The sequence below is a fragment of the Mesoplodon bidens genome (genome assembly GCF_964165515.1).
Source record: "Mesoplodon bidens genome assembly, chromosome: 17".
In the NCBI taxonomy this organism is placed as follows: Eukaryota; Metazoa; Chordata; class Mammalia; order Artiodactyla; family Ziphiidae; genus Mesoplodon; species Mesoplodon bidens.
In genome coordinates this window covers 12,162,727-12,188,666 of record NC_138174.1, presented here as the reverse complement: position 1 = coordinate 12,188,666, position 25,940 = coordinate 12,162,727, and the positions used below count along the sequence as shown (strand labels likewise).

Here is a 25,940-nt window from a genome sequence, read left to right as displayed (position 1 = left end):
AAATTTTGGATTTTCTTGCCCATTAAAAGGAAATAGAGAAGCTAAAGCATCTATTATAAATAAAGCTTCAAACAGGGCAAGCGTCAGTTTCTGGAGAATGTTCCCCTCCCTCGTATTTTTCAAATCATCTGTAATTGTACTGTCCACCCCAGCCACGCACATCAGAAGCCTCTTCGTGCAACTGCAAGAAATAAAAACACGATCTCTTCTTTTATGAACTGTAAAAAAAAAAAAAAAAAAAAAAAAAAAGTCCGTCTTTTCCCTCACTGATTTGAGATGGTACTGTCACTAAACTTCCATATTAATGCCACCATTTTAAATTCTAATGAAATAAAGAAAGTCACTCTAGTGTAGTTCGTTCCTAATGAGCTAAAATAAATGTTTGAATCCCAATTTTTTGAACGATGATTTTGCTTCATTTTAAACTTTTTTTTTCCCTTTCAGATCTGGCAAGAAAAAAAATACACATTTGCTCTTTGTTTTCATAATCCCTGAGAACTTGAAAGGTATGTGCATGTTGGATATATTATCTGCTTTTTCCCCAAATAGAAATCATGAGGTCAATATTTAATACAAAGATTCTTAGGTTGTATTTCAGGTCACGGAGCTGATATTACTTTAACTGAACCACTGACAGTGGAAAAAATGAGTGTTGTGATAAAATACTGGAAAACATGTTTCTCAAATACTGGTGAGTAAAAAGCAGGTTTCCAAGGGTTAGAAAAATTCTAACTAAGATTCTACAAAAATTGTATTTATACATTTTTAAGTTGGTTTTCCACTTATGCCTTTTATTTGTTAAGGATTAACTGTATGCTGTATAATATAAGAAACGTAATCCTTGTTAAACATAGTCTGAAGAAAACAAGTGTGAATAAAATAAAGGGAAACATACGTTCTATACCTGTGAAGAAAAAGCTTGTTCTCAAAGGTTTAAAATGTGCACAAGGGACAAATGCAGTGTTGTGGTTAAGCACAGGTTTTTTTTGTTTTTTGGGGTTTTTTTTTTGGTAGCCTAGCTTCTTAGTCATTTGAATGGAATTATTCATGCTTTGTGCTGTGTGATTGTCTAAGAGCCAGAGCCATTAACCTTGAGTCTTCGTGCTTTGCAAAACACTTGCGTATAAATTATTTCACTTCTTTAAGTTAACAGAGTGGTTATCCTTTCTATTTTAGATTTTTAGACACAGATAATTAGTGTTAGTGCTTCAGTGAGACCTCGCATTTCTAAACTCTTCACCTGTATTGTATTATGTGTATTGCCAGCATCTAAACACTTAAGATAATTAAATTGCTTCAGTTTGGTTTGTAAAAGGACAGACTCCAATTTCTGAAATTAAATTCTACTGGAATCATTGTTTGTCAGTGACTATTTATGATTTTTCTAGACCCGGGTTACTAGTAGGAAATCTTTTAAAATGAACGTATTTTTCTTAAAATGGACCTGAAAGACGCTTTCAGGATTATCATGGATAAGCTCATACTCCAGATGATACAAGATCAGTACACCCCTCCTTTTTTTTGAATGTTCTTCTTCAGTGTCTAAGCAAGATGAGTGAGTCTGTTTTGTAACATTCCAATGGCTCCCATCCCCTGCAGGTGTCAGAGTTCTTCCTGGAAATGAAATGTGTAACTGTCCGGGACCAGAGTCCTTTTGCAGCCTCTTCTCATTTTGTTTCTCAGTGGAAATAGAGCAGCCGCTCATCACCACCTGTCTAGCACCCTTCTTATTGGGCCTAACCATGTCTCATCCAGTCATCTCAGCTCTGCTTTTAGGATGAGCAGCTGCAAAACAAACAAACAAAAACAACAACAACAACAAAAAGCAAAAAAACCCCGAAAAAACCCCAAACCAAAAAACAACACAACCATCAGATGCTTTGACAATGCAGCTACTTACTGAAGACTCATACGCATTTTCTGTCTCTGACATTTACCTGTAAATAATAAGTAAACTCAGTTGAATGCATTTTTAAGCACACCTAGCACAAAGTTAGTAGAATCTGGTTGAAAGAGGATGCCGTGGAGTAACCTGTATGTAGTGTTTCAATTTTGCTTTCTCACCTGGGTAGTTTCATGCTTCACAGATTGAAATCTATAAAAATTGCTTTTTATTTTAAAAATACTGCTTTGTAAAATGTATTGAGTGAAACATGACAGCTATTTTTTATTAGGGTTTATATGTGTGATAAACATCATCCCCACCAGTGATTTTATAATTGAAATGGCTCCTCTTTTAAAACTTGCAGTTAAGAATGAAATTTCTGTGAAGCCTGAAGAACCTGAATTGCCCCTGCAGAAGTCCTGCAGTGAACACCTGAGATGTTTTTCTACTGATCTATTTGCTTGGTTAGTTTTTTTCACTTTTTCTTAGTAGCAATTTTTACTGTGTACATTTCATTAAAAAACATTTCTGGAGGACTTATTGATTGTGCCACAGCAGCTTAAGTGCTGGGGGTGATGCAAAAGAAAGTAGCTATTTTGTGGAAGAGGGATGCAACCTGTACTATATTTCAGAATCCTGAGCTGGCACTGTGGGGACACGTTAGAGAAGTATCCAACTAAATATAAGGAAGCACTTCATAACCACAGGGGAGCAGGTTGAATTGTAAGGTAGTAAGTTACCCATCACTGGGCATGTTAAAGTAGAGACTGGGTTAAATAAAAGCAGTGATGTTCAAACTTTTAAAACAATGGAATCCTTAGCTGTTATCCATCTGCCAATAAGCTTCTCCCTAATGTCTTTTTTGAACTCATGAACCTACCCCACCAATTACTGAAAATAACCCTTAAAGATGGTCTCTCTGTCTCTGTCTCTTTGAGTTATTAGAACTAGCATTTAAACCTGCATTGAACTGGGGGTCATTCAAACCCTTTCAATTCTAACACTGTATGCTTATAAAGATTCTATTTTAGTGAATTTCTTTGTTTCACTTGAAGCTGATTTCCAAGGAGATTTTAAATAGAGCATAGGGCTATAAAGAATGCACAGAAGTGTTGAGAACATGGATGATGATGGTGAGAATTTTGAGTTAGTCACTTCCAGAATTTGTAGAATGTGACCGTCAACTATTTTGAACAGGGAAGAGACTTGGCAACCAATAAGCATGGTTAAACCAAAGATGTACTTACTTAAGTAGTACAGAGATAGCAACAGCTTTCTTTATCTTATTTAGCATTTCAACCTCAAAGAAATTTACTGTATTAAACTTTTTTCTGGGATATGGGGTTGGGAAGGGTTTTGGAAGGCCTTGTGATTTTCTTGTATTACTTACAACTGCTTTTTGAGCCCTACTCATCTTGTATCTTTGCTCTTCCTCAGAATCCTACTACTATAAATAAAAGTCAATTTTCAAATCAAGTTATATCCCTTGTGATAAAGGAGATAATATTGGTTTGTAAGTTTTTTAGGGAAAATTTTTTTTTTAAATCAAATCAGTGAAAATGCCTGGAGAAGTTCTAGAAAAATGGTAGAGCCAGAAAATGTCCATTAAATGACAATTTTTTTACATGGAGGGAACCTGCCGGTTGCTGATCAAGCTGCAGTAGTGTATCTTGGCCCTCTAATCCTTCGTGCTTTTCCTGTAATGTACCTTTAGATACAGTCATGTAATTTGGAATACTCATACTCAGTGAGGTTAGAATATTTTAGTCCTGCTTGTATCTGTTATTCTTTATCAGTATATTTTAGAATCTTGACCAGTCATTGAATTTATGATGACCTTGACAATAAATTCTTTTGAAATAAACTATTCTGTGCCAAATACATAAGGTAAAATGCTTTGATATTTACTGCACCTTTGTATAAAGCTAGGGACTTAGAGAAGCATCCTTTGATTAGTGTATTGGTGCTTATTGTTTACGATTGCCTGACAATTTTCCTCTTAAATATATGGTATGATTTTCTCTTGTTTCTAGCTCCGAATCTCTAAGAAATGACATTGGGCTTGAATTAAAGGCTCCGTTGTCAAATTTTGAGAAAAACAGAAAGATTTATCTTCCTCACTCAAGCAAGGAAAAACTGAGAAGGTGAATTTTGATACAGCCCCCTTTTTAGCATCGTTCCTTTGTAGGAAGAAATTGCTTCCATGAATTTCATAATTTTTTATAATACTGTCAAAAGTCGGTGTGAAACTAGTAAATCTGGCAGCTGGGGAAGATCTGGAACTGGTCCCTGTGATACACGCTACTCATCATTCATTTAGTCATTCAGCAAGTAGCTGTGAGTGTCTAATATGCCAGAATATGATTCGAGAACTGAGGTAAAAAATAAATGGTTGCCTTCAAGGAGGTCTTAGTCTAGTGCTTAGACAGACTTCTAAATAGGCTCTTAAATAGGAAATAATGTTTTAATAAATATCATGATAGAAAAGAACACACAGTAGGACACTAGGAAAGTTACCTAAGACAGAATGAGGAGGCAGAAAGGCTTTCTTGAGAAGACGATAGCTAAATTGAGCTTTAAACAAAAATTGGTTTAGTTTGGTTTAGAAATCAGTGAAGGATGTTTCATATGGCAGGAGTAGCAGGTACAGAGGCCGGCAGTGTAAGAAAGTACAGTGAGTTTGTGGAACTGCAGGTATTTTCATAGAGTTGGCCATAAGGGTGCGAGTGGGAAGGGGCAAGAGATGAGGGGTAGTAGGTAAGGGCTGGGTGTGTCCTGTTAAGGAATTTGAATTTCATCCTGACCTGTTCATCCTGCACTAAAGGATTTTAGCAAAGGTGTGATATGATAAGATCTGTACCTTAGAATGAACACTTGAGCAGGATGTTAGGGGGTGAATTGAATCTGGAGGCCAGGGGAGTCTGTAATAAGAAATGATGAAATCCTGAACTGTGGTGTTAGAAATGGGATAGTGAGAAGTGAGCCAATTCTAAGTATATGAAAGAGGTAGAATCAGCGTGAATGTGGCTGAAGGAGAAGTCAGGTGTAACTTCCAAGTTGGTGGTGGAGCCATCGACTGACTGGGAGGTACAGTGGAATGCAGGCTGGGAGTGGGAGGTGAGTTTTGCTCTTGCTGAGTTTATGTGGAGCTTCCCAGTAAGGGATTGGCCCTTAGGTTCTAGAGAAGGTCCAGGCTAGAAACAGGGATTTGAGAGCTATCAGGATACAGCATCTATTTGAAGCGGTGGATGCAGGATGGATATAATGACTTTGAAAAGCGTGTAGGGAAGAGACGAGTGGGGAAGAGGACCTTGGGGAAAACCTCAATATTTAAGGTCCAGGCAGCCGAGAAGAGATCAGGGGAAAAAGAGTTTCTAGGAGGATAAGAAGAAGACCAGGAGGGAGTGGTATTGAGGAGCATAGGGGAGGAGAGAGTTTCCTAAAGGAGTGAGTGTTCAGGAATATCGCATGACACAAAGATTAAGTAAGGGAAGAACAGACAGTTGACTGTGTTTAGCAAAACCTACATGTCACTGACCTTAATTCCCTGGGCATGGTTAGGGAAGAAGTGCCATCGCAGAAAGATGGAGAGTGACAGGTGGGAATGCAGATGAAAGGAAGGAGAAAAGGAGGGTGTGTGGTCTATAAAAGGGAATTTAGGGGAAAATGAGAAATTCTGATAAGGCTGGGCCAGACTTGAATATGTTCATATGTATCTTCCAAAAGAAGACAGCTGGAAGACAGACAGGGGTCTTAAAGATACTCATGTTTTGGTTATCTGTGGCTGCTTAAAAAATGAAACTGAAGTTTATTGGCTTGATACATGGTTTTATGGGTTAGCACTTTGAGCAGGACTCAGCTAGGCAATTCTTCTGCCTATGTGACATTAACTGGGGTTACTTGGTAGCATTCAGCTGGAGGATGGTCTAGTCAGGAGGGTCGGGGACCTTTGCAGGGATGGCTGGAAGGCCGAACGCAGCCGGGGCTCCCCAGCCTGCTAGTCTCAGGGTTGTCAGACTTCTTCCATGGCAGCCCAGGGCTCCTAGAGAGAGTATTCCAGGGGGCAGGAAGAAGAAGCTGCGCTCTCACACGGCCTGGGACCAGAAACTGGCCCAGTGCCACTTCTACCATGTGCTCTTGGTCAGAGCAGTCACAGAGCCTACCCGGGCCTAAGGGAAGGGTATATAGACCCCACCTCTCAATGGGAGGAACGTCAAAGAATTTTAGTTCCCTTCAGGCAGTGAGGGGCCCTGGCGATGGATTTACATCCCTGAGGAGGCAGAAGGCTTTGGCATCCAGAACCAGGTGGGAGAGCACCTCTTCTACTGAAACTGGAGAGATGGGGTTAAAGCTAAGTGTGGACAGAGATGAGTCTTTTTGTTTGTTTGTTTTTCTCGTGCCCTGTGTTCTCTGCCTTCCCCAGCCGCCCCCTTCTGGAGTGTTTGTGTTCTCCCAGCTGGTGCCTGGCCTGGACGTTTTTTTTGTTTTTTTTTTTTAACATCTTTATTGGAGTATAATTGCTTTACAATGGTGTGTTAGTTTCTGCTTTATAACAAAGTGAATCAGCCATACCTATACATATATGATGCAAGAGGGAAAAGATGAGTCTTTTGATGGGGCCAGAAAGGAGGAGGAAGTTGATCAAGTTCTGCCAAATGGCCTCCATCGTCTGCTGCAGATTAGTGGGAAAGTGGTGTGGTTTTGGGCTTGATGAGATGGGCTGGTAGATGGGCTAGTCTGGTCCAAAAGGCCTTCACTCATGTCTGCTGCTTTAGCCAAGAGGAGACTTAGGGCCTGCTGGCCAGGCTATCCTATAGAGTTCACTAATCTGCAGTGAAGTGAGAAAAATACAGTGCAATGAGTATTTTTAAAGCTATATTTTATATAACATATTCTAAGATTGTGTTTTCCATACTTTATTTGATGTTAAAATCATGGTGATATTAGTAAATGGTTACAACAAAATGTTATTGGGAGATGGTACCTTTCTTTCATTATTTTTCACGTCTGAATCGAATGTTGGCAATCCTTTATTGGTCCCCCAAAGTTCTGTGTTGTTTTTCTTTTTTAATTTTAGTGGTTGATGAAAACTAAAATCTGACAACCACTAGTCTAGAGGACTACAAAGATGGTTCGGGGGGTGTCCTCCCCTGTTGCATTATTTAAAGGGCTAGAAATCTTTGTTTCCCAGAAAGAAAAGCTGTAACCAGGAACTGATCCCTCCACTTAGAGATTTGCTTGGGAGATACCAGAAAGTAACAATCCGTCCCTTATTACTTTATACCATTTCCTCTTCTTAACCCTTCTGATTATGCCTGTGAATCATAAAATAGATGCTTCTAGTCTACTTCTCTTCCTTTTTCTCCTCCTCCTCCCAATCAGCTGCTTTACTTATGGTTTTGCCTTTTTTGCTTTGTTTTGCTCTTTTTTGTTTTTAAGCAGCATAGGTAACATATTTGCTAATGTTGAGGAAATAATGATCCCAGCTGATAGTTTTGAATATTTGCATTTGGGAATTTCTTTTTAAAACAACTCTACCATCTCTGTTTTTTTTATTAGAACAGATTAATAAAAATTGGCTAATTCTAATATTCTTGATGAAATCCCTTTCATTACACATGTTTTAAATATATAAATATGTCTTTATCTTGGTAAGGTGTATACTTTGCAGTGAGATACCCTCATTTTGTTTGTGTATCTGTGAGTCCAAAATCGTGGTGGTTTAATCATTTTCAGGATGTCACTCACTTGAAGTGAAAGTGAGTTTTGCTGTAGTTTCTCACAAATGAAGGCTTTTCCAGAGCTGGTCAAGTCTTAGAAATTTAAGGAAGGTAGAATAGGAAGTTCTCAGAGGGTCTTAAGTCATATGTGGCCAAGAGACCTCTCTCTGTGAGTTCTTGATTGCTTGAGACACATTTGTACAGAGGAGAGACCAAGGATGTAGTTTGGACCAAGACCTTTGGCTTTAAATGCCATTCAGCCTCTTAGAATCACTTTTAGCTGGTTCTTTCCCTGATTTATTTGGACTGGGTCATAACCAAGCTGGCTTCTATGGTAGATGACAAAAACAAAACACATTTTTGCCTGTTGTTGCCTATTGCTGCTTCCATACACAAAGGAAAAAGAAAACAGCAGGACCCTGTGGGGCCCCTGAGCTGGGTATCCTACTTTTCTGAGCCAACATTAACATCCTTCAAAAAGGTTCTCTAACACCGTATACAAAAATAAACTCAAAACGGTTTAAAGGCCTAAATGTAAGACTGGATATTACAAAACTCCTAGAGGAGAACATAGGCCGAACACTCTTTGTAAATCACATAAATCACAGCATTAGTTTTTAGTAAATCACATAAATCACAGCATTAGTTTTTTGGGATCCGTCTCCTAGAGTAATGGAAATAAAAACAAAAATAAACAAATGGGACCTAATTAAACTTAAAAGCTTTTGCACAGCAAAGGAAACCATATACAAAATGAATAGACCACCTATGGACTGAGAGAAAATATTTGCAAATGATGCTACTGACAAGGGGTTTCCAAAATATACAAACAGCTCATACAGCTTAATATCAAAAAAACAAACAACCCAATCAAAAACTGGACAGAAGATCTAAATAGACATTTCTCCAAAGAAGACATAACAGATGGCCAGCGGGCACATGAAAAGATGCTCAACATCCCTAATTATTAGAGAAACGCAGATCAAAACTACAATGAGGTATCACCTCACACCAGTCAGAGTGGCCGTCATTAAAAAGTTTATAAACAATAAATGCTGGAGAGGGCGTGGTGAAAAAAGAAACCCTCTTACACTGTCGGTGAGAATGTAAGTTGGTGCAGCCACTATGGAGAACAGTGTGGAGGTTCCAGCAATCCCATTCCTGGGCATATATCTGGAGAAAACTCTACTCTGAAAATATACATGCACACCAGTGTTCGTAGCAGCACTATATACAATAGCCAAGACATACAAGCAACCTAAATTTCCATAATATAATTCACCACATTAAACACAATAAAGATGAATGGATAAAGAAGATGTGGTGTGTGTGGGGGTGTGTGTGTGTGTATGTGTGTGTGTATGGTGGAATATTACTCAGCTATAAAAAAGAGTGAAATAATGCCATTTGCAGCAGCATGGATGGTCCTAGAGATTATCATATAAAGTGAAGTAAATCAGATAAAGACAGATATGATATTACTTATATGTGGAATCTAAAATAATGATACAAATGAACTTATTTACAAATCAGAAATAGACTCACAGGCTTAGAAAACAAACTTATGGTTACCAAAGGGGATAGTGGAGAGGGGGAGAGATAACTTAGGAGTTTGGGATTAACGAACTGTGTCTTCTTTTAGTCTAAAATTAGATGATAATATCAGATTAAAATATCTGTAACTGTTGGTTCTTTTAACTCAAATTTTAGGGTTTTTTTTTGGAGGTGGAGTAAAACAGGCTCTTCACTGTCTACAAAGTTATTTATGAGTTGCAAAAATTCTCTATGTTTTTCTCTGTATTACCATGTTTTTCTCCTGTACTCTTCCATTCATCTTGACTGCCACAGTCAGACAGAAAGTACAAGAACACTTTGCTTTTGCACCTGTAGTGAAAACCTTAGCAGCAGACATAATCATTCCAGGCCTGTCAGATAAATACATACTTTTGGTATTTAAAATGTTCAACTTATCAGAATGATATAATAATCACAAGTAGCGAGTGATTATGTATTTGAAGCAAAAATTCACAAAATTAAAGGGACAGATATTGTATTTGAAGCAAATATTCACAAAATTAAAGGGACATATTGACAAGCATTGTTGGAGATTTCACATCCCTCTCTCAGCAATTGATACAACAGCTGGACACCAAAAATCCGTCAGATATAGAAGGTGTGAGCCCTGTTAACCAGCTTGATCTGGTAGATGTTTGTAACACACCATACCCAGCAGGGCAGCGGAATACCCATTCTTTTCAAAGGCCTATGGTACATTCACTTAGATAAACTGTATGTCGGGGGGTATAGTACATTTCAATACGTTTAAAAAAGTTGAATTCACAAGGAGTATGTTCCTTGACTACAATTAAGTTAAATTAGAAGCCAATAAGAATTTGATATAAAGAAAACCCTCAAATATCTGGAAATTTAAGAACACAGTCCTAAATAATCCATGGGTAAAAGAAAATAATCACAAGAAAAATTAGAAAATATTGCAAATTGAATGATTATGATAATAGAATATTTCAAAATCTGTGAGATGCAGTTAAAGCAAAGCTTATGGCAAACATTAATGGCTTTATTTTTTTAAAGTCTTTATTGATTTTGTTACAATATTGCTTCTGTCTTATGTTTGGTTTTTCGGCTGTAAGGCATGTGGGGTCTTAGTTCCCCGACCAGGGATTGAACCCGCACCCCTGCTTTGGGAGTCAAAGTCTTAACCACTGGACTGCCAGGGATGTCCCAACACTAGGGCTTTAAATGCTTATATTAGGAAAGGCAAAAGATCTAAAAATCAATGACCTAAGGGTCCATTTTAAGGGGCTAGAAAAAGTAAAATGAAGTAAATCCAAAGTAAACAGAAAGGGGAGGGAGGCGGGCAGGTGAGGAGAGAGAGGAAACAGTTTACCAATATCATGAATGAAAGAGGAATTACCTCTACATATCCAATAAACATATAATATAAAAGGGTATATTTTAAATAATTTTATGCCAATAAGTTCAACAACTTAGGTGAAATGGACAAATTTTTGAAAAACACAATTTACCAAAATTGATACTAGATGAAGCAGAAGACCTGAATAGCCCTCTATGTTAAAGAACTTGAACTTAACTAAAAAACAGAAAAGTACCAAAGAGAAGACGCCAAACTCAGATGGTTTTACTGATGAATTCTGTGAAAAATCTAAAGAAGAGGTAATACCAGTTTTAATTTTACAGAAAATGGAGGGAGAACAGTTCCTAACCCATTTCATGATGCCAACATAACCCTAAACCTGATAAAGATATTATAAAAAAAGAAAATTACAGACCAGTATCTCTCATGAACAGAGACATAAAAATACTTAACATAATTTTAACAAATTGAATGAAGTAATAGATAAAGATATAATGTGTCGTGACCACACTGGGTTTATCCTAGAAAAGCAAAGCTGATGTAAATTCAAAAATCAATCGATATAATTCACCACATTAAACACAATGAAGGAGAAAACAATAGATTAACAGATTCTGAAAACTTATTTGACAACATAAGATTAAAAGACAAATAAAAAACCAACCTTCCAGCAAAACAGGTATGGAAGAGAATTTCCTGAATCTGTTAAAGGGCATCTATGAAAAACCTATAGCTAACATTGTACTTAATGATGAGATTTTGACCATTTGTTCCTTAAAAAGATCTGGAACAAAGTAAGGTTGCCTATTCTTAGAAAGAAAGAAACAAAACTCTCTTATTTATAGATGGCATGATTGTTTATGTATAAAGTCCTAAGATACCTACAAAATAACTACTAGAACCAAAAGATGAATATAGCAAGGTCATAGGATGTAAGGTCAGTGTACAAAAATCAATTGTATTTTTCTATATTAGCAGTGAACAATTGGAAAATGAAAAATAATAATTATATTGAAAATAGAGTTAAAAAGCCTTAGAATACTTAGGAACAAAAATATATAAAAGACATAATATCTGTACAGTGGTCACTCAAAATATTGCAGTGATAAACTAAAGAAAAACTAAATCATGCATTATACATAATTATGAATTAAAAGATTTATATTATTAAGATGTCAGTTCTTGGGAATTCCCTGGTGGCGCAGTGGTTAAGAATCTGCCTGACAATGCATGGGACAGGTCTGATCTCTGGTCCAGGGAGATCCTGCATGCCGTGGAGCAACTAAGCCCGTGCACCACAACTACTGAGCCTGTGCTGTAGAGGCCGCGAGCCACAACTACTGAGCCTGTGCTGTAGAGCCCGCGAGCCACAGCTACTGAGCCTGCAGGCCTAGAGCCCATGCTCCACAGCAAGGGAAGCCACCACAATGAGAAGCACGTGCATGGCAACAAAGATTAGCCCCTGTTTGCCGAAACTAGAGAAAGCCTGTGTGCAGCAAAGGCCCAATGCAGCCAAAAAATAAATAAAATAATTAAATTTACTGAAAAAAAAGAAAAAAGATGTCAGCTCTCGCTAAATTGAAATATAACTTTATTTAAATCTAAACAATAATTCAAATAGACTTCTTTGGCTAAAAATTGACAGTCTAATTCAAAACTGTGGAAAGGACTGTGAATATAAAAGGACTTAGAATAAAGCAATCCTGAAAAAGTACAACAAAGTTGGAGCACTTAAGCTATCTGACTTCAGGATTTAGCATACAGCTACATTAATCAGCATTTTACTAACATGAAGGTTGACCAGTAGATAATAAAACACAATAGCCCACACATTACAGTCACTTGATTTTCAACAAATCACCAGGGCAAACAACTTGGGAAACAAAAGTCTTTTCTATAAATGGTGCTGGAACAACAGGATACCCATATGAAAAAATGAAACTTGACCCCTTCCTCATACCATATAAAAATTAATTCAACATGAAGTATAGACAGGGCTATCATATAAAGCTAAAACTATAAAGCTTCTAGAATAGGACTGTTCAGTAGAACTTTCTGCAGTGTTAGAAATGGCCTATATCTGCTGTCCAGTAAGGTAGCTGCTAGTCATATTATTGAGTATTTGAAATGTGGGTATTGCGACTTAGGAAATGAATTGAAATTTTTGTTTAATTTTTAATTCATATTTAAATAGACTCATGGCTTATGGCTACTGTACTGAACACTACAGTTCTAGAAGAAAGCATAGGAGAATGTTTTCGCTAGCTGAGGGTAGGCGGCTGTACCTTATGACTCAGAAAGCAATAACTATAACAGAAAGAGTAGATGAATTAGACTCATCAAAATTTACAGCTTTTTCTTTCATAAGACACCACTAAGAAAATAAATAGGCAAACTACAGACTGGGAGAAAATATTTGCAAAACAAATATATTGACAAAATACTGATATTAGGATATACAAAGAACTCTTAAAGTTCAATAATAGAGAGAACTACAGTCCAATTAAAATGGAGGTAAAGTATTCAAACAGACACTTCACAAAGGAAAGTAATACACAAGCCCAATAAGCAGCAGAAAAAATGCTCAACATACTTTGTTGTCATGGAAATGCAAATTAAAGCATGAGATACTACCACATATACCGCTGAAAGGCCAATATTTTAAAATTAAAACTGACAGTATTAAATGCTATCCAAGATGTGGAACAACAGGAATTCTCATACATTGATGGTGGGAGGGTAAATTGGTACTCTTTGGGGGAAAGTTCTGCTAGTTTCTTCTAAATTTGTAAAATAACCCTTCAATTCTATTCCTAGACATTTACCTAAGAGAAATAAAAACATACGTTCACAAAAAGATGTACAGAAGATCTTGCAGTTTTATTCATAATGATAAAAATAAGAAACAGCCGAAGTGCAGATCGATAAGAGAATAGATAAATAAGCTGTGGCATATTTATACTACGGAATACTATTACTCAATAAAAAGGAAAAAAGCAGCCCCATGGATAAATCTCAAAAACATTATGCAAGTGAAAGAAACCTTACATAAAAGGACACGTGCTGTGAGATTTGATTTATACGTAGTTTAAGGAGAGACGAGTAATGTGAGATAGAAAAATATCAGAAATGTGGTTGCCTCTTATGGGGGATGAGACTGACCAAGATGGAACATAAGGAACTTTCTGGGGTTATGAGAATGTTGATTAGGTAGTTTATGTCACATAGTTTCGTACGTTTGTCAAAACTCATAGAATGGTACCCTTAAGATTGGTGCATTTTATTTTTTGTAACTTTTACCCGAAAATAAAATAATTTGAACTGTAGCTATATATTTAGGGGTTTAGTGTACTGAAGTCTACAACTTACTTTGAAATGCTTCAGTGCAATAAAATAGGTTGATGTATATGGCCAGTGGGATGATTCATATATGACAAAGCATAGACAGTAAGTGTTCACCATAGACTCTAGGTAGTGGGTATATAAGTGTTCCCTGTACAAATTCTTAATTCTTTCAACTTTTCAGAATTATGAAATCTTAATTCTGTCGATCTTCCTGTATGTTTGAACATTTTCCTAATGAATGTTGGAAAACTGTTTAATATGATCTTTCATTATAAAAATGATATATGCCCCACAAAGATATTTGGAAAATGTAGAAAATTAAAGGAAGAAATAATATTTTCTATAGCCCAACTATCCAGATTACTTCACGCTTTTGCTTTGTCTTTTTTTTTTTTGCCTTATTTTTTCCTTAATGGCTATGATCATATTTTACATGCTGTCCTATATCTTATACTTGTCTCCTATAGAAATATCCTATTTTTTCCCCAGTAAGCTTTATAACATATTTCCACTGCCAGATAGTATTCTACTGAGCTTACTTAAGCATCCACTTATTTTGTGTGTTTAAATTGTTTTTCCTGTTTTACTGATAGACTAATGGATGTCATTTTACAGGAAGTTTGTTCTGTGTTTGAGATCCTTGTAAGTGAAAGTACCATGTGGAAGGGTATATGAAGTTTCAGAGCCCATCATACACATGTCAAATTGTTGACTCTTCTATCCCTTTTACAGAGTGATGCCTGAGACATCTCCACAGAATCCCCAAAGCTCCTCAAAGCCCAATTAAAATACCACCCACTGATCTGGAGTATTTGAGTTATTCACTGGCTATGTGACAAAGTGGATTTTTAAAAATCCATTTATTTTTGTCATTCTAAGGTTCAGAGAGGTTTAGTAACTTGCCAGAGGTCCCAGCTAGTAATGGGCAGAGCCACCCTTTGAGCCCATACATGTAAAGGCAGTATTCAGAGCAAAACATGCTTAAGAATGCTTATTAACTGAACACACGGATAACTGAAGGTCACAAAGGCTGAGATGAATTTAGAGTTACATTTCCTATGTATTTCCCTTCAGAACTGTGAAAGACTTAGGTTAGTTTCTTTCTGATATGAGCCTGGATGACGTTCTCATTTGCATATTGGTTTATTTGTTCTGTCCATCTACCTACCTCATGTAAAGGAAGCAGCCTTCTGCTTTTCCTTTGGCTCAGAACACAGGTGAAGCCCATGTATTCTAAGTTGCTAATTGTGTATTATTGGAAATGTGGTCCAGGTCAGAGTGACATGAATATCCTGAGGACTGTTTGCCTTCCAAGCTTCTAGTGTGAATCACAAAAGGATTTATGTGTATGGTGTGTGATCCTCTCCTCTGAGGGATGCGTGCCTGTAGGTTTCCATAGGCAGCAGGGGTGTTCTCTGGCGTCCTCAGTGTCTGTCTGGGCCTCCTGCACACTCACGGGGAAGAGTGAGCTGGGCTGCCATCAGCACAGACACTGTACTCGACAGCAGTGTGAGCCGTGCCCCAGAAAGCTGTGATTCCAGGGGCTGTGGAGACTGCTGGCTTGTGGGGACTTGGGCCTCCTCTAAAACGGAGACTAGAAAGGCAGGGGCCGGTTCCTTTATAAACAAACCGAGAGGAGGGATTGGTTGTCCTTGTGCACAAGGAAGAAAACAGACTAATTTTTCCTTATTTATTACACTTCTCTGCTCAGAGAACGAATCAAGTATTGCTGTGAGCAGCTGCGTACCCTGTTGCCGTATGTGAAGGGGAGAAAGAATGATGCAGCTTCCATTCTCGAGGCAACAGTTGACTACATGAAGTATGTCCGGGACAGAATCCCTCTAGCCGTCATGGGCCAGGTAGTCGACTCTCAAGTCCTTGAATTTTATTCTCGCAGACAGTGCTTTAATGCTACAGTTTTATTTCTTTTATTTTTTATAGTTAGAAATGTGTGTGTGTGTGTATATACGAAAAAAATCTATAGCTAGAGCTATCTAAGTGGATCTCAATCTCTTTCTCTCTTCATTTCTTAGATTACAGAATTACTTCAGAGCAATAGCAGGTTTTGTAAGATACAACAAATGCCCATCCAGCTATCCGCCCCAGGCACGATTATGGCAGAAAGGTATGATCATCTGAATCTTGTGAATCTGAGGTGGCCTTGTTATTTTCCACTGGTACTAATGCTAGAAATGAGACAGGCACTGAACCCACCCATAATGAGAACTAAATGGTACTGATGAACCTAGTTGCAGGGCAGGAATAAAGAGGTAGACATAGAGAATGGACTTGATGACGTGGGCTGGGAGGGCGAAGCTGGGGCAAAGTGAGAGTAGCATCGACGTATATACACACTGAATGTAAAATAGTTGGCTGGTGGGAAGCAGCTGCATAGCACAGGGAGATCAGCTCGGTGCTTTGTGATGACCTAGAGGGGTGGGATAGGGAGGGTGGGAGGGAGGCTCAAGAGGGAGGGGTTATGGGGACATGTGTATGCACATGGCTGATTCACTTTGTTGTGCAACAGAAACTAACACGGTATTGTGAAGCAATTATATTCCAATAAAGATCTATTAAAAAAAAAGAATCAGTAAACTTTTCCCATTGCTGATGTGTATCATTTAATTACAGTGATAAAATATGTAATATTCTCAGGCCCATGATCCTTTCATCGTTTGACCCACTCTTTCTTCTTTTGTTGTTTCCTAAAATGGGGCTTTACGAGTAGTGCCTGTGGTGACTGACAATGCAGTCAGGATGCAATAGATTCTAGCATTCCTCTGTCACCAGGGCAGTCCAGCCCCATTTTCAGGTGGGAGTCCTTAAAGACATTTCTAGTATAACAGGTGACGTGCCAAATGAATGCTTCCTTATTTAAATTGATTAGAATGTGTACACCAAGAAAAACTCTAAAGGAAAAGTAAACCATTCCTCCATATCCTAAAGAACCATCGTGAGTCCTCTTCTACAGTTTGTTCTTACATTTAATCCAGAGCATAGGCTCTGTCTGTGCTTTTTAGAACTTGAATGTAAGAAGAGCAGTTCAACTCAGCAATGTTCATATCATCTTCCCTGAGAAATGCCTAAAGAATGTTTTGTTTCTTTAAGAGAAAACAGTGTGTTGACAAGCACTTATTCACCTGTGAGAGGGATCAGATTCCTGGCTAATAAGCGCTTGAACATGTACTCTGTTCCTGCCTCCGGGGCTCCCTTGGATGAAGCTGTGAGAGGTGAGCTCCGCCCACCGCCCTGTGCGCCGGCTGTAGTGTGCAAGGGCCTGCCTGTGTGTCCTGCTCACCCTGGGCCTTCTGTGCAGGCACTGCCGTAACCAGGGGATGGGGCATAGCTGGAAGATCACACCCTGAATCCTTTGGTGCTGTCTGCTTGAAAGACACGGCTGGCCACTGGCAGTTAAATAGTGTTACCCCAGAAAGTGGGCTGAAATTGGACTCTCATTACCAGAAATCTCATCTTAATGATAGATGATGAGCACACTGATGACTGTGTATTATTGAACAGAATCTAAAGGGAGGGAAGTATTCATATTAATTCAGTGCTAACAGTGTACAGGCAGACCTCAGAAATATTGTGAGTCCTGTTCCAGACCACTGCAATAAAGCGAATATCGCAATAGAGTCACACATATTTTGGTTTCTCAGTGCATATAAAAGTTATGTTTACACTCTATCGTAGTCTACTAAGTGTGCAATACATATGTCTCAAATATTAATGTCCATGCCTTGATTTTAAAATATGTTATTGCTTTAAAATGCTAGCCGTCATCTGAGCCTCCAGCAAGTAGTAGTTGTGACATCAAAGATCACTGATCACAGATCACCGTAACAAATACGCTGATAATGAAAAGGTTTAAGATGTTGTGGGAATTAGCAACATGTGACACAGAGACATTAAGGGAGCAAATGCTGTTGGAAAAACGGCACCAATAGACTTACTTGATGTAGGGTTGCCACACACCTTCAACTTGTAAAAAACAGAGTGTCTGCAAAGTGCAATAAAACAAGGTCTGCCTGTACTGAGCATTTAACGTATTAATTGATTTACCTCCTTTGTGTCTTTGCTTAATTGTCACCTTCTCAGTGAGTCTTTCTCAACCACCCAGTTAAAACCGCACGCTCCTTCCCAGCATCACATAATACGTGGGACTCCTTATCCACTCTCTCTGCTATATTTTTCTTCATAGCACTGTTCTCCTTCTAATATTCTTTTCTTGCCTATTTTTTTATTGCCTGTCTTCTGCCACTAGAATATCAACTCCACGAGGACAGGGATTTTTTTTTTTTTTTTGGCCTCTTTTGTTCATTGCTGTATTTCTAGTACCTAGAACAATGACCAGCTCACAGTAGGTGATCAAGAAACATTCATTATGTGAATATTCCATTGTGAATATTCAGTGTTTACCCACTGGGAGGCATTTTTGTTATTTGTATTATAAAGTCTAGGCATGCCCATGTGCTTGTACAAATAAGAAGATGGAAAAAAAGCAGAGCCAGAGTAAAAGAACACAGCTGCCAGTTTGTGACTTTTAGTACATATTCCCAAAGGTTATTCTTCACTGAGAAGCCAGTAAGTTATGGAGCATGTAACCTGCGTGTTAGGTGCTGATGACCAGAGGCCCTCCCATCTCCTCCCCCTGCCTGAGTCTGAGGTCACCTTTCTACTGGTTTCCTCGAAGGGATTCCACTGCCTCATGTCAGCACCTCCCTGTGCTGGGAATGCCCTTTCCCACGCTCTGCGTGGCTCACCCCCAGTCATCGCTTAGTTCTCAGCTTAAATGTTTCTGCCTCAAAGATGGGGACACGAGGACAGACAAGGTGCAGTTCTTGTTCTTAGGGAGCTTGCAAATTAGCAGCAGACAGGGTCATAAAGCAAAATATGATTCGTGTGTTACTTTTAAGTGCTGTCGTCGAGGTACCATGCACATTATGAGGACACAGTGGAAACAACGGGAACAAACGAGGTTACAGGGGATGGTGTCTAAAGTCAGAAGAGAAAGGGTTGGGCTTCCCTGGTGGCGCAGTGGTTGAGAGCCCGCCTGCCGATGCAGGGGACACGGGTTCGTGCCCCGGTCCGGGAAGATCCCACATGCCGCAGAGCGGCTGGGCCCGTGAGCCATGGTCGCTGAGCCTGTGCGTCCGGAGGCTGTCTTCCGCAACGGGAGAGGCCACAACAGTGAGAGGCCCGCGTACCGCAAAAAAAAAAAAAAAAAGAGAGAGAGAAAGGGTCTCCAAATAGGACATTGCCCTCCTTGTTCATGTAATCAACCTCAGGGTATTTATTCGTCAATTTAGACTTTTTTCCTGACTTAGGGGAGAGGGAAGGAGAATAGAAAAAAAGTAGCCATGAGCCATGGTTAATCTACTTAAAGTAGCTATGGCTGAATGTCACAAAGTGATTAAATCAACCCAGATTAAATCAGATAGGGGTTGGGCCACAGGTGTATGCCTGTCAGTGTTACTTGTACACACAGTACTTCTGCATTTTCACTATTCATATCCTGCAGAAACTCTGAAACACTCTTGTGATGGTAGTAATTTCAGGCCTTTCTGTGCCCCAGGATCTCTTGGTTTTGCATCACCTAAAATGACTGTTCTTGGGAAGAAACAAATCCACTAGGACCATAGGCTTATGTCAGGTTCAGACTGGACAAGACCTTGAAGGTCACTGAGTCAAAACCCCTACTTCGATTTTATTTATATACATTTTTCCATTTGAAAAGCAGTATTAGTCCTTTACTAAAACCCAGCTGAGATAATAACTGTATTCATTTTTAAACATATTCCCTTCAAGTCTTTTTCTATATATTTTTTTCTATGGTAACACTACAGTAGTAATCATATTGGATCTCCAATTTTGTCTCTGGCTTTTTTACTTAACATTGTGTCCTGTACACTTGAATTTTGTATTATGCAGCCCTCAGCACCATTGTAATGGTTTTAGTAATTTATCAAACGATTTATAGAATAGTTTTCGTAGTCGGCCTCCTGTGGCTACATTTAGTGTTTGCAGTTTTGTGGAGAGAGTGATTTTATGCATAATATGATAGTAAATATTTCCCTATACATTTTTCTATATTTTGGACTTTTCCTTGGCCTGGATACCTGGAAGTGAGTGACGAGTGAGTTAGGGAACGTGAGCACATGCACAGTTGGTCATGCATGTTGCCAAATGGTTTTTGAAAGAGGACTGGAATAGTTGAAATCAGTTAAGTCTTTCAGATTTCACTTTCACCACCTAGACCAGTAAATTGAAGGCTGGAGAAGTTAAGTGGCCACCTGAAGTCCCCTGGTTTCTGTGCTAAATCTGACCTGTAACCCAGAAGTGCTGATATCGGTCAACATTAGACTTCATCAGGCTGCCTTTACTTGTCCTTTTTCACAGGTCTCTGTACAGTTTTGCCGAAATGATTTTTCACAAATATTCCAGATACATTTGTATTTAAAGTAGACATAAAGTTATGTTCCTTTACCTTTATTACTATCAGTATCCAGAAGAAAATAAATAGGTGTTCAGGGAATTTGCTGGCAGTCCAGTGGTTTGGACTCCATGCTTCTACTGCAGGGGGCATGAGCTTGATCCCTGGTCAGGGAGATCCCTCAAGCCACACAGTGCGGCCAGAAAATTTAAAAACAAAAAAAGCTATTCCCAATATTGAGATTACATTGTTAACATTCATTATATATTAAAAACTTTTTTCTGCCTTCTAGTTACTGCACAGAATATAGCTATATAACAATATAACCCACTTCACTGATAGAAAATCAGTGACCAAACTTTATTTGTGGCTGAATGGAGTTCTTCTTTCCAGCATTCTCCCTTGCTTCATAGGGATGGTCACAGTTTTCATAATGGCGAGACATGCGCACGCACACACAGTGGCATAGAGGTATGATGCTTCTCTAAAATCTGTCTTTTAATGACATGTGAACCCTAATTTATAGTGTGTGTATCGCACTAAATGCCACTACCAGAAAGTTCACTTTGTTTTTACATCAGCATTTGACTATAGCAGTAGTCTAAGTTTGTACCATGAGGAAATGAAATAGACGGCAATGTATTTCAAATATAGTAGTTCAGGGTTACTGATTTGCATCTACTGATGGATATTTGCTTTCTTTTTATTAAAGGTCAGTCGAGCTCTGCGTCAGAGAACACTATTGGTGCCGTGTATAAAACCCGAATCCCCAGCACAGCTCTCTCTCTTAATTCCTTCCATGCTGTCAGATACTATTCTAAAGTCGTCCCTTCCTATGATGCCGCTGCCGTAACAAATCAGAACATTTCGGTACATTTTCCAACAGCTGTGCCCAAAGTCTCGAAGTTTCTTCCTCAGCACTGCAATTCTGTGTTGGGCCAGGCGTGCACAGCACACCCCAACTGTCTGGTAAGTCTTCTGGGGTCTGTGGGTCAGGCCGGGCTCCTTCATCCCAGCCAGCAGGGGCCCCTGGCCTGCGTTTTGTTGTTCATGCTCTGGTTAGAAACCTCATCGCCTGGCACCCAGGGGAGTCAGCCCAGGCTCTGGCTCCCCGTGCCGCCCCACTGCTCTCTCCATGTCCAGAGTTGGTGAATCTGGACGTGGCTCCTCTGCTATGACTGGAAGTGACCAGGCGGAACCTAATCTCCTCTAGAGCCCCTCCTCGCTCCCCCAGCCCGACCCCGCTTTCTACGATGCCACCTCCCATTCCACCAGCCGCACCCTCCACTGGCCCCGTGGCTCGCTGCTGATTTATCTCTTAGGCCGGCACCAGTCACTCACACTCTATGACAGCCTGTTCTTGTAACACCAACCAGGCCGATTTCAGATCCCAGGTGTCCTCATAGCACAGATACTTACTGAGCACCCACTGTGTTCTAGCATTGTGCTAACCACCGGGAACGTAGTATCTAAAGATAGACCACAATCCCTGCCCTCATGAAGTCTGAGTCTCACAGGGGAGCGGGCATAGAAGCAAGCAGTCGTGCTGCGCATTAGAGCGCACAGGAGGAGACCCTCATGTCTATAGGGTAATACGGGTGTGGGCAAGGATTGGGACTGCTTACCCCTGGAGGAAGTACTGTGTAAGCTGAGATCCAAAGAGTAAGAATTAGCTCAGTGGAGAGGTTAGGAGTTGGGAGTGAGGAAAGGAAAAGCATTCCAGGCGGATGGATCAGCATATAGAAACAGTGGTATCTTCATTTTTGGGAAGAATTGTCAAATTCTAGAGGAAGACCTGAACTTGACTGGCCTGCTTAAAATGGACTCTGATAGCCTTAATATAATTATTGATACTTTTGCATATTAATAATAGTTACCATGTTTTGAGCACTCAATAAGTAATGTGCCAGATACCCTATGTACTTAATGTGGGTGATCTAATGAATCTTTGACACAGTCATTGAGGTAGGGACCGTTATTTCCATATGACATCTATAAAGTGGGAATAATAGTGACTTTCCCAAAAAACATTTATGAGAAAAATGTTTGAAAGAGCATTAGAAAGAAATTTTAAAATATGAAGTATCTACAGATACAATACTGTTACTAATGGTCATTAGTATACCAGCAGGAAAACCAGAGTAAATGAAAAAAAAAAAAAGATTGCAATATTATTTTTTTAATTGTGACCTACCCTTACTCTATATAGTTTTTTTGGAGAATTGTTACAACCATATATAATTACTTTTAGTAACTATGAATAATACCTATTTTAAACCCTGTAGTGTATTCACCCGAAGAGTTCATGGTTTTACAAATCATTTCCTATTGCTTGAGGACATAGAAAATGTATTTGTGGCATTATGAGTAAGAACAGGCTAGGATTCAATTAATGTGTTTTTTTTTTTTCACCTTTGCAGCAACAGTTTTGGGCGTATTAATAGCACATGTTTGAAATTCACACTCTAGACCACCTATTGGGTGCCGTTTGACAATACGGGAAGAATGGAACAAAGAGTGATCTTGAAAGCTACACCCAGAGACCTAATATCAAAAAGGTTTACATTGTATGGCTTCTGATAAATGTGCTAAAAGCTTCTGCAGTCAGAAAGACAGGCAGCAAAAGTGCTAGCCATAGGTTTTTACTTATCTTCACACATACTTGGATCTCCCCCAACCCAGGTGCTACAAGAACAAATGGCCTAGGTGACCTAGACTCTTTTTTTTTTTTTTTTCCTCAAAAAATATTCCACAATTTATGCAAAAGGTACATGATAAAGAAGATCCACGTAGACTCGGTAAAGTGCATTGGTGTCACTAAGTACAGGTATTGCAACTTGATTCTTATTTTTAGTATCACTGTGAATTACTGTCACTTATTTCTAGGTGGTATCGTTTCCACATTTGACATTTTAGAGAGCTTCCTTCGTTATTCACTATTCAAACTCAGATACCATAGTTCGAGAGAGGCGTTTACCTCCTCACTTGACTACTAATGAATAAATTGACATGTTTGTTTTTGCATTTCACCATCCCTTGAGTGAAATGATAGCTAATAGGTAAATTTTTCTTTCTGGCTCCTTAGTTACAGACCTCCAGGTCTTTCTTTGTTTTTCATCTCCTTCTCCCTATGGGTATCAGAAAAGATTGTTGAAAATAAGGGGAGAAAAATGTTTGTTTTATATTTCACTAAAGTGTTCTTATGCATAATATAAGTATTATTGTTAAACAAAATATTCAGTTCTGACCCTCAAAATGGTAACCCATTTTTGTTCTGTTTAATAAATATGTGTTCCCTCTTTTAGTAGTACTGTGTAGGGACTTTAATTTTACTAGATTTTTGAGGAGTTGGAAAATTACTTTCAGCATAGCCAAATTTTCATGTTAAATTGTATAACTTTTCTTTGAGGATGGCATGGCGATGGAATTTGTAGATGTTTGACAAACTTGATAAAGGAACTAGAAGTTTCCAACTAAGGTTCTATGCTTATTATTATAAATGTGTGCTCGACTCTTGCCTTTGGGGGTAGTAACGGCTTTGACATTGTAGGAGAACCTGTTGAGGTATTTTTGAGTATTTTGGGATGACTTCATATGTTCGCAGCTGGTCTTAATTTCTACTGGGACTTTTTCTTTGCGTCAGCGTTTTCCTAAATTCACACGTGGACCATGAGACACAGCCTGTGGCTGGGAATTCTACCTAGAGAGGTGACCCACAGATCCTGTCTACCTGCTGGTATCAATCCCCTTTTTCCTTTCAACATGAAGAGGAGACGACCAGATCCGTCTTTTTTTTCAATGCTGGTTCCCATGATCCTGAACTTCATGCAAATGTCCAAATTCATTTTTAATACCAGAATTTTAGTTTTAATAAATTATGCTCTTCCAAGTAAGTTCAACTCTCAGCCGGGGAGGAAAGGTTAGTTGGGCCTCAGCCTGTAAAGAAGAACACACTTTTCCTTTGTAAAATCAGGTTGACCGGTCACGAGACAGTTGCAGTGTTGTTTTCACAATGAAAAGGTGCAAAGAGTCTGTCTTGAAAAGTTGGCAGCTCGCAGGTTTCACATTGGTGGTTATAGCAGTTCCTGTCCCTATCCAGACAGGGAGTAGGGGCAGAAGCAGATATTTATTGAGCCCGTTCTGTGGTTTTAGGCAAATTATGAGACATAGCCTTGAGGGAGAGGGACTTGGCCTTACTTGTTTCTAGACCCTCATTGTCAGCCGTCTTGCTGGCTGGCTGGCTGGATGTACACGTGCTTGGATGGGTACCTGGGGGAATGAGGACCCAAAAGGAGGGAGGCGTCTGGACCTGGGTGATGATTATGAGAAGGGAAAGAGGGGGACGTGGTCAAGCCCTTAGGGACCCGTTTGAGGTCAAGAGGGAAGGAGGAGTGGAAGTGGATATTTGGCTATTCGTCACGGTGGTTTTTATTGAGAGTGTATCACTAGTCTGTTTACACTTATTTCCTACCCCTCACCATACTTTTCTAATATGTGAGTTGTATGGTCTCCCAGCGTAGCAGAAATGGCAGTCATTGGTCGTGTTTATAAACAAACTGTTGTGTGTCCAGTGGAGAACATGCAAATGTTGAACACCTCAAAAATCATTCAGTTATTTATTAACTTGTTCAGTAACTATTTGGCAGGCATTGTCTTAAATGCTGGGAAAACAACTATATATATGACATCGTCTTTTTTACTTTTTTTGTCTAGGAGCTTAAAGTTTACTGGGAGAGACAGGTAGGCTGGAACTGCAGTAGAGTTTGGTGAGTGCTATGCGGGGGGAGACTATGAAATACTCAAAAGCAACACCCACACCATTCTGGGGATTCACGGGAGGTTTTAGGGGTAGTGACGTCTGCGCTATCCTCATTTCTGAAACTGGTGGTAACAGTACCTGCCTCTTCAGGTTGTTGTGAAGATTAAAAGAGATAATAATATATGTGAAAGCTCTTAGAACAGCGTCTGGCGCATAGGAAGCATTTAATACACGTCATTATCATTATCATCGCCACCACAATTATAACAATGATTAAGCTGAGATTTTAAGGACCGGAAGGCATAAACTAAGCCAAGAGGTGGAGATTTGGGGACTGGTTAGGGAGATAAGTTTTCAGGCAGAGAGAACTGTATTTGCAAAGGAACGAACGAAAGGGCAGCATGACACGTTTGAAGTGAAGGTAATTCCACGTGGCTGTGCAGAGAGCTCAGGTGTGGGATGGAGGAGGGATGGAGCAGGGAGACAGGCGGGAGCGGAGAGAGACAGGCAAGGGCCACATGACACTGCCCTCTTGGAACTTTGAACAGTTCTTTCGTTGCTGACATGGTATTGACATCATCAGATACGCGTTTTAGGGTGAGCACTCTGGCTTTGGTGAGTTAAAGGCAGAACGAATCGAAGGGGGCTTAAAGCACCTCGGGGGAAGGAGTGGCCATTCCAGTAATTCAGACAAGAGATGGCCCGCAATACGTCGTTGGCTGTGGGGATGAAGAGAAGAGGCAAATCTGGTTGATATTAAGGAGGCAGAGTTAGCAAGAGTAGGTAGCTGATCCCATACAGGGGTGGTGAATAAGGGCAAAGTGGTAAGGACAACACCCGGGTTTCTGGCTTCGGTTGCTGGACAGATCACATAGACGCTCGCTGGGGGAGCACAAGGAAAA

At 39.4% G+C, this 25,940-nt stretch overlaps 1 protein-coding gene across 2 annotated transcripts in view; it reads left to right on the top strand.

Annotated features, from left to right (window-relative positions):
* Window positions 1-23,716, top strand: part of LOC308605065 (spermatogenesis- and oogenesis-specific basic helix-loop-helix-containing protein 2-like) — a gene marked incomplete at its 5' end in the record, with an annotated part of 77,722 nt that extends 54,006 nt beyond the window's left edge. For both annotated transcript variants that reach the window (XM_081214729.1, XM_081214728.1), the window contains 9 exons: window positions 445-506; window positions 587-691; window positions 2,250-2,349; window positions 3,919-4,029; window positions 15,558-15,705; window positions 15,880-15,971; window positions 16,955-17,076; window positions 20,992-21,248; window positions 22,700-23,716. In XM_081214729.1, the coding sequence (XP_081070855.1) occupies window positions 445-506; window positions 587-691; window positions 2,250-2,349; window positions 3,919-4,029; window positions 15,558-15,705; window positions 15,880-15,971; window positions 16,955-17,076; window positions 20,992-21,248; window positions 22,700-22,720 (1,018 nt within the window). In that variant the 3' untranslated portion in view covers window positions 22,721-23,716. The remainder of the gene's footprint in view (window positions 1-444; window positions 507-586; window positions 692-2,249; window positions 2,350-3,918; window positions 4,030-15,557; window positions 15,706-15,879; window positions 15,972-16,954; window positions 17,077-20,991; window positions 21,249-22,699) is intronic.
* Between the last annotated feature and the right edge of the window lie 2,224 nt (window positions 23,717-25,940).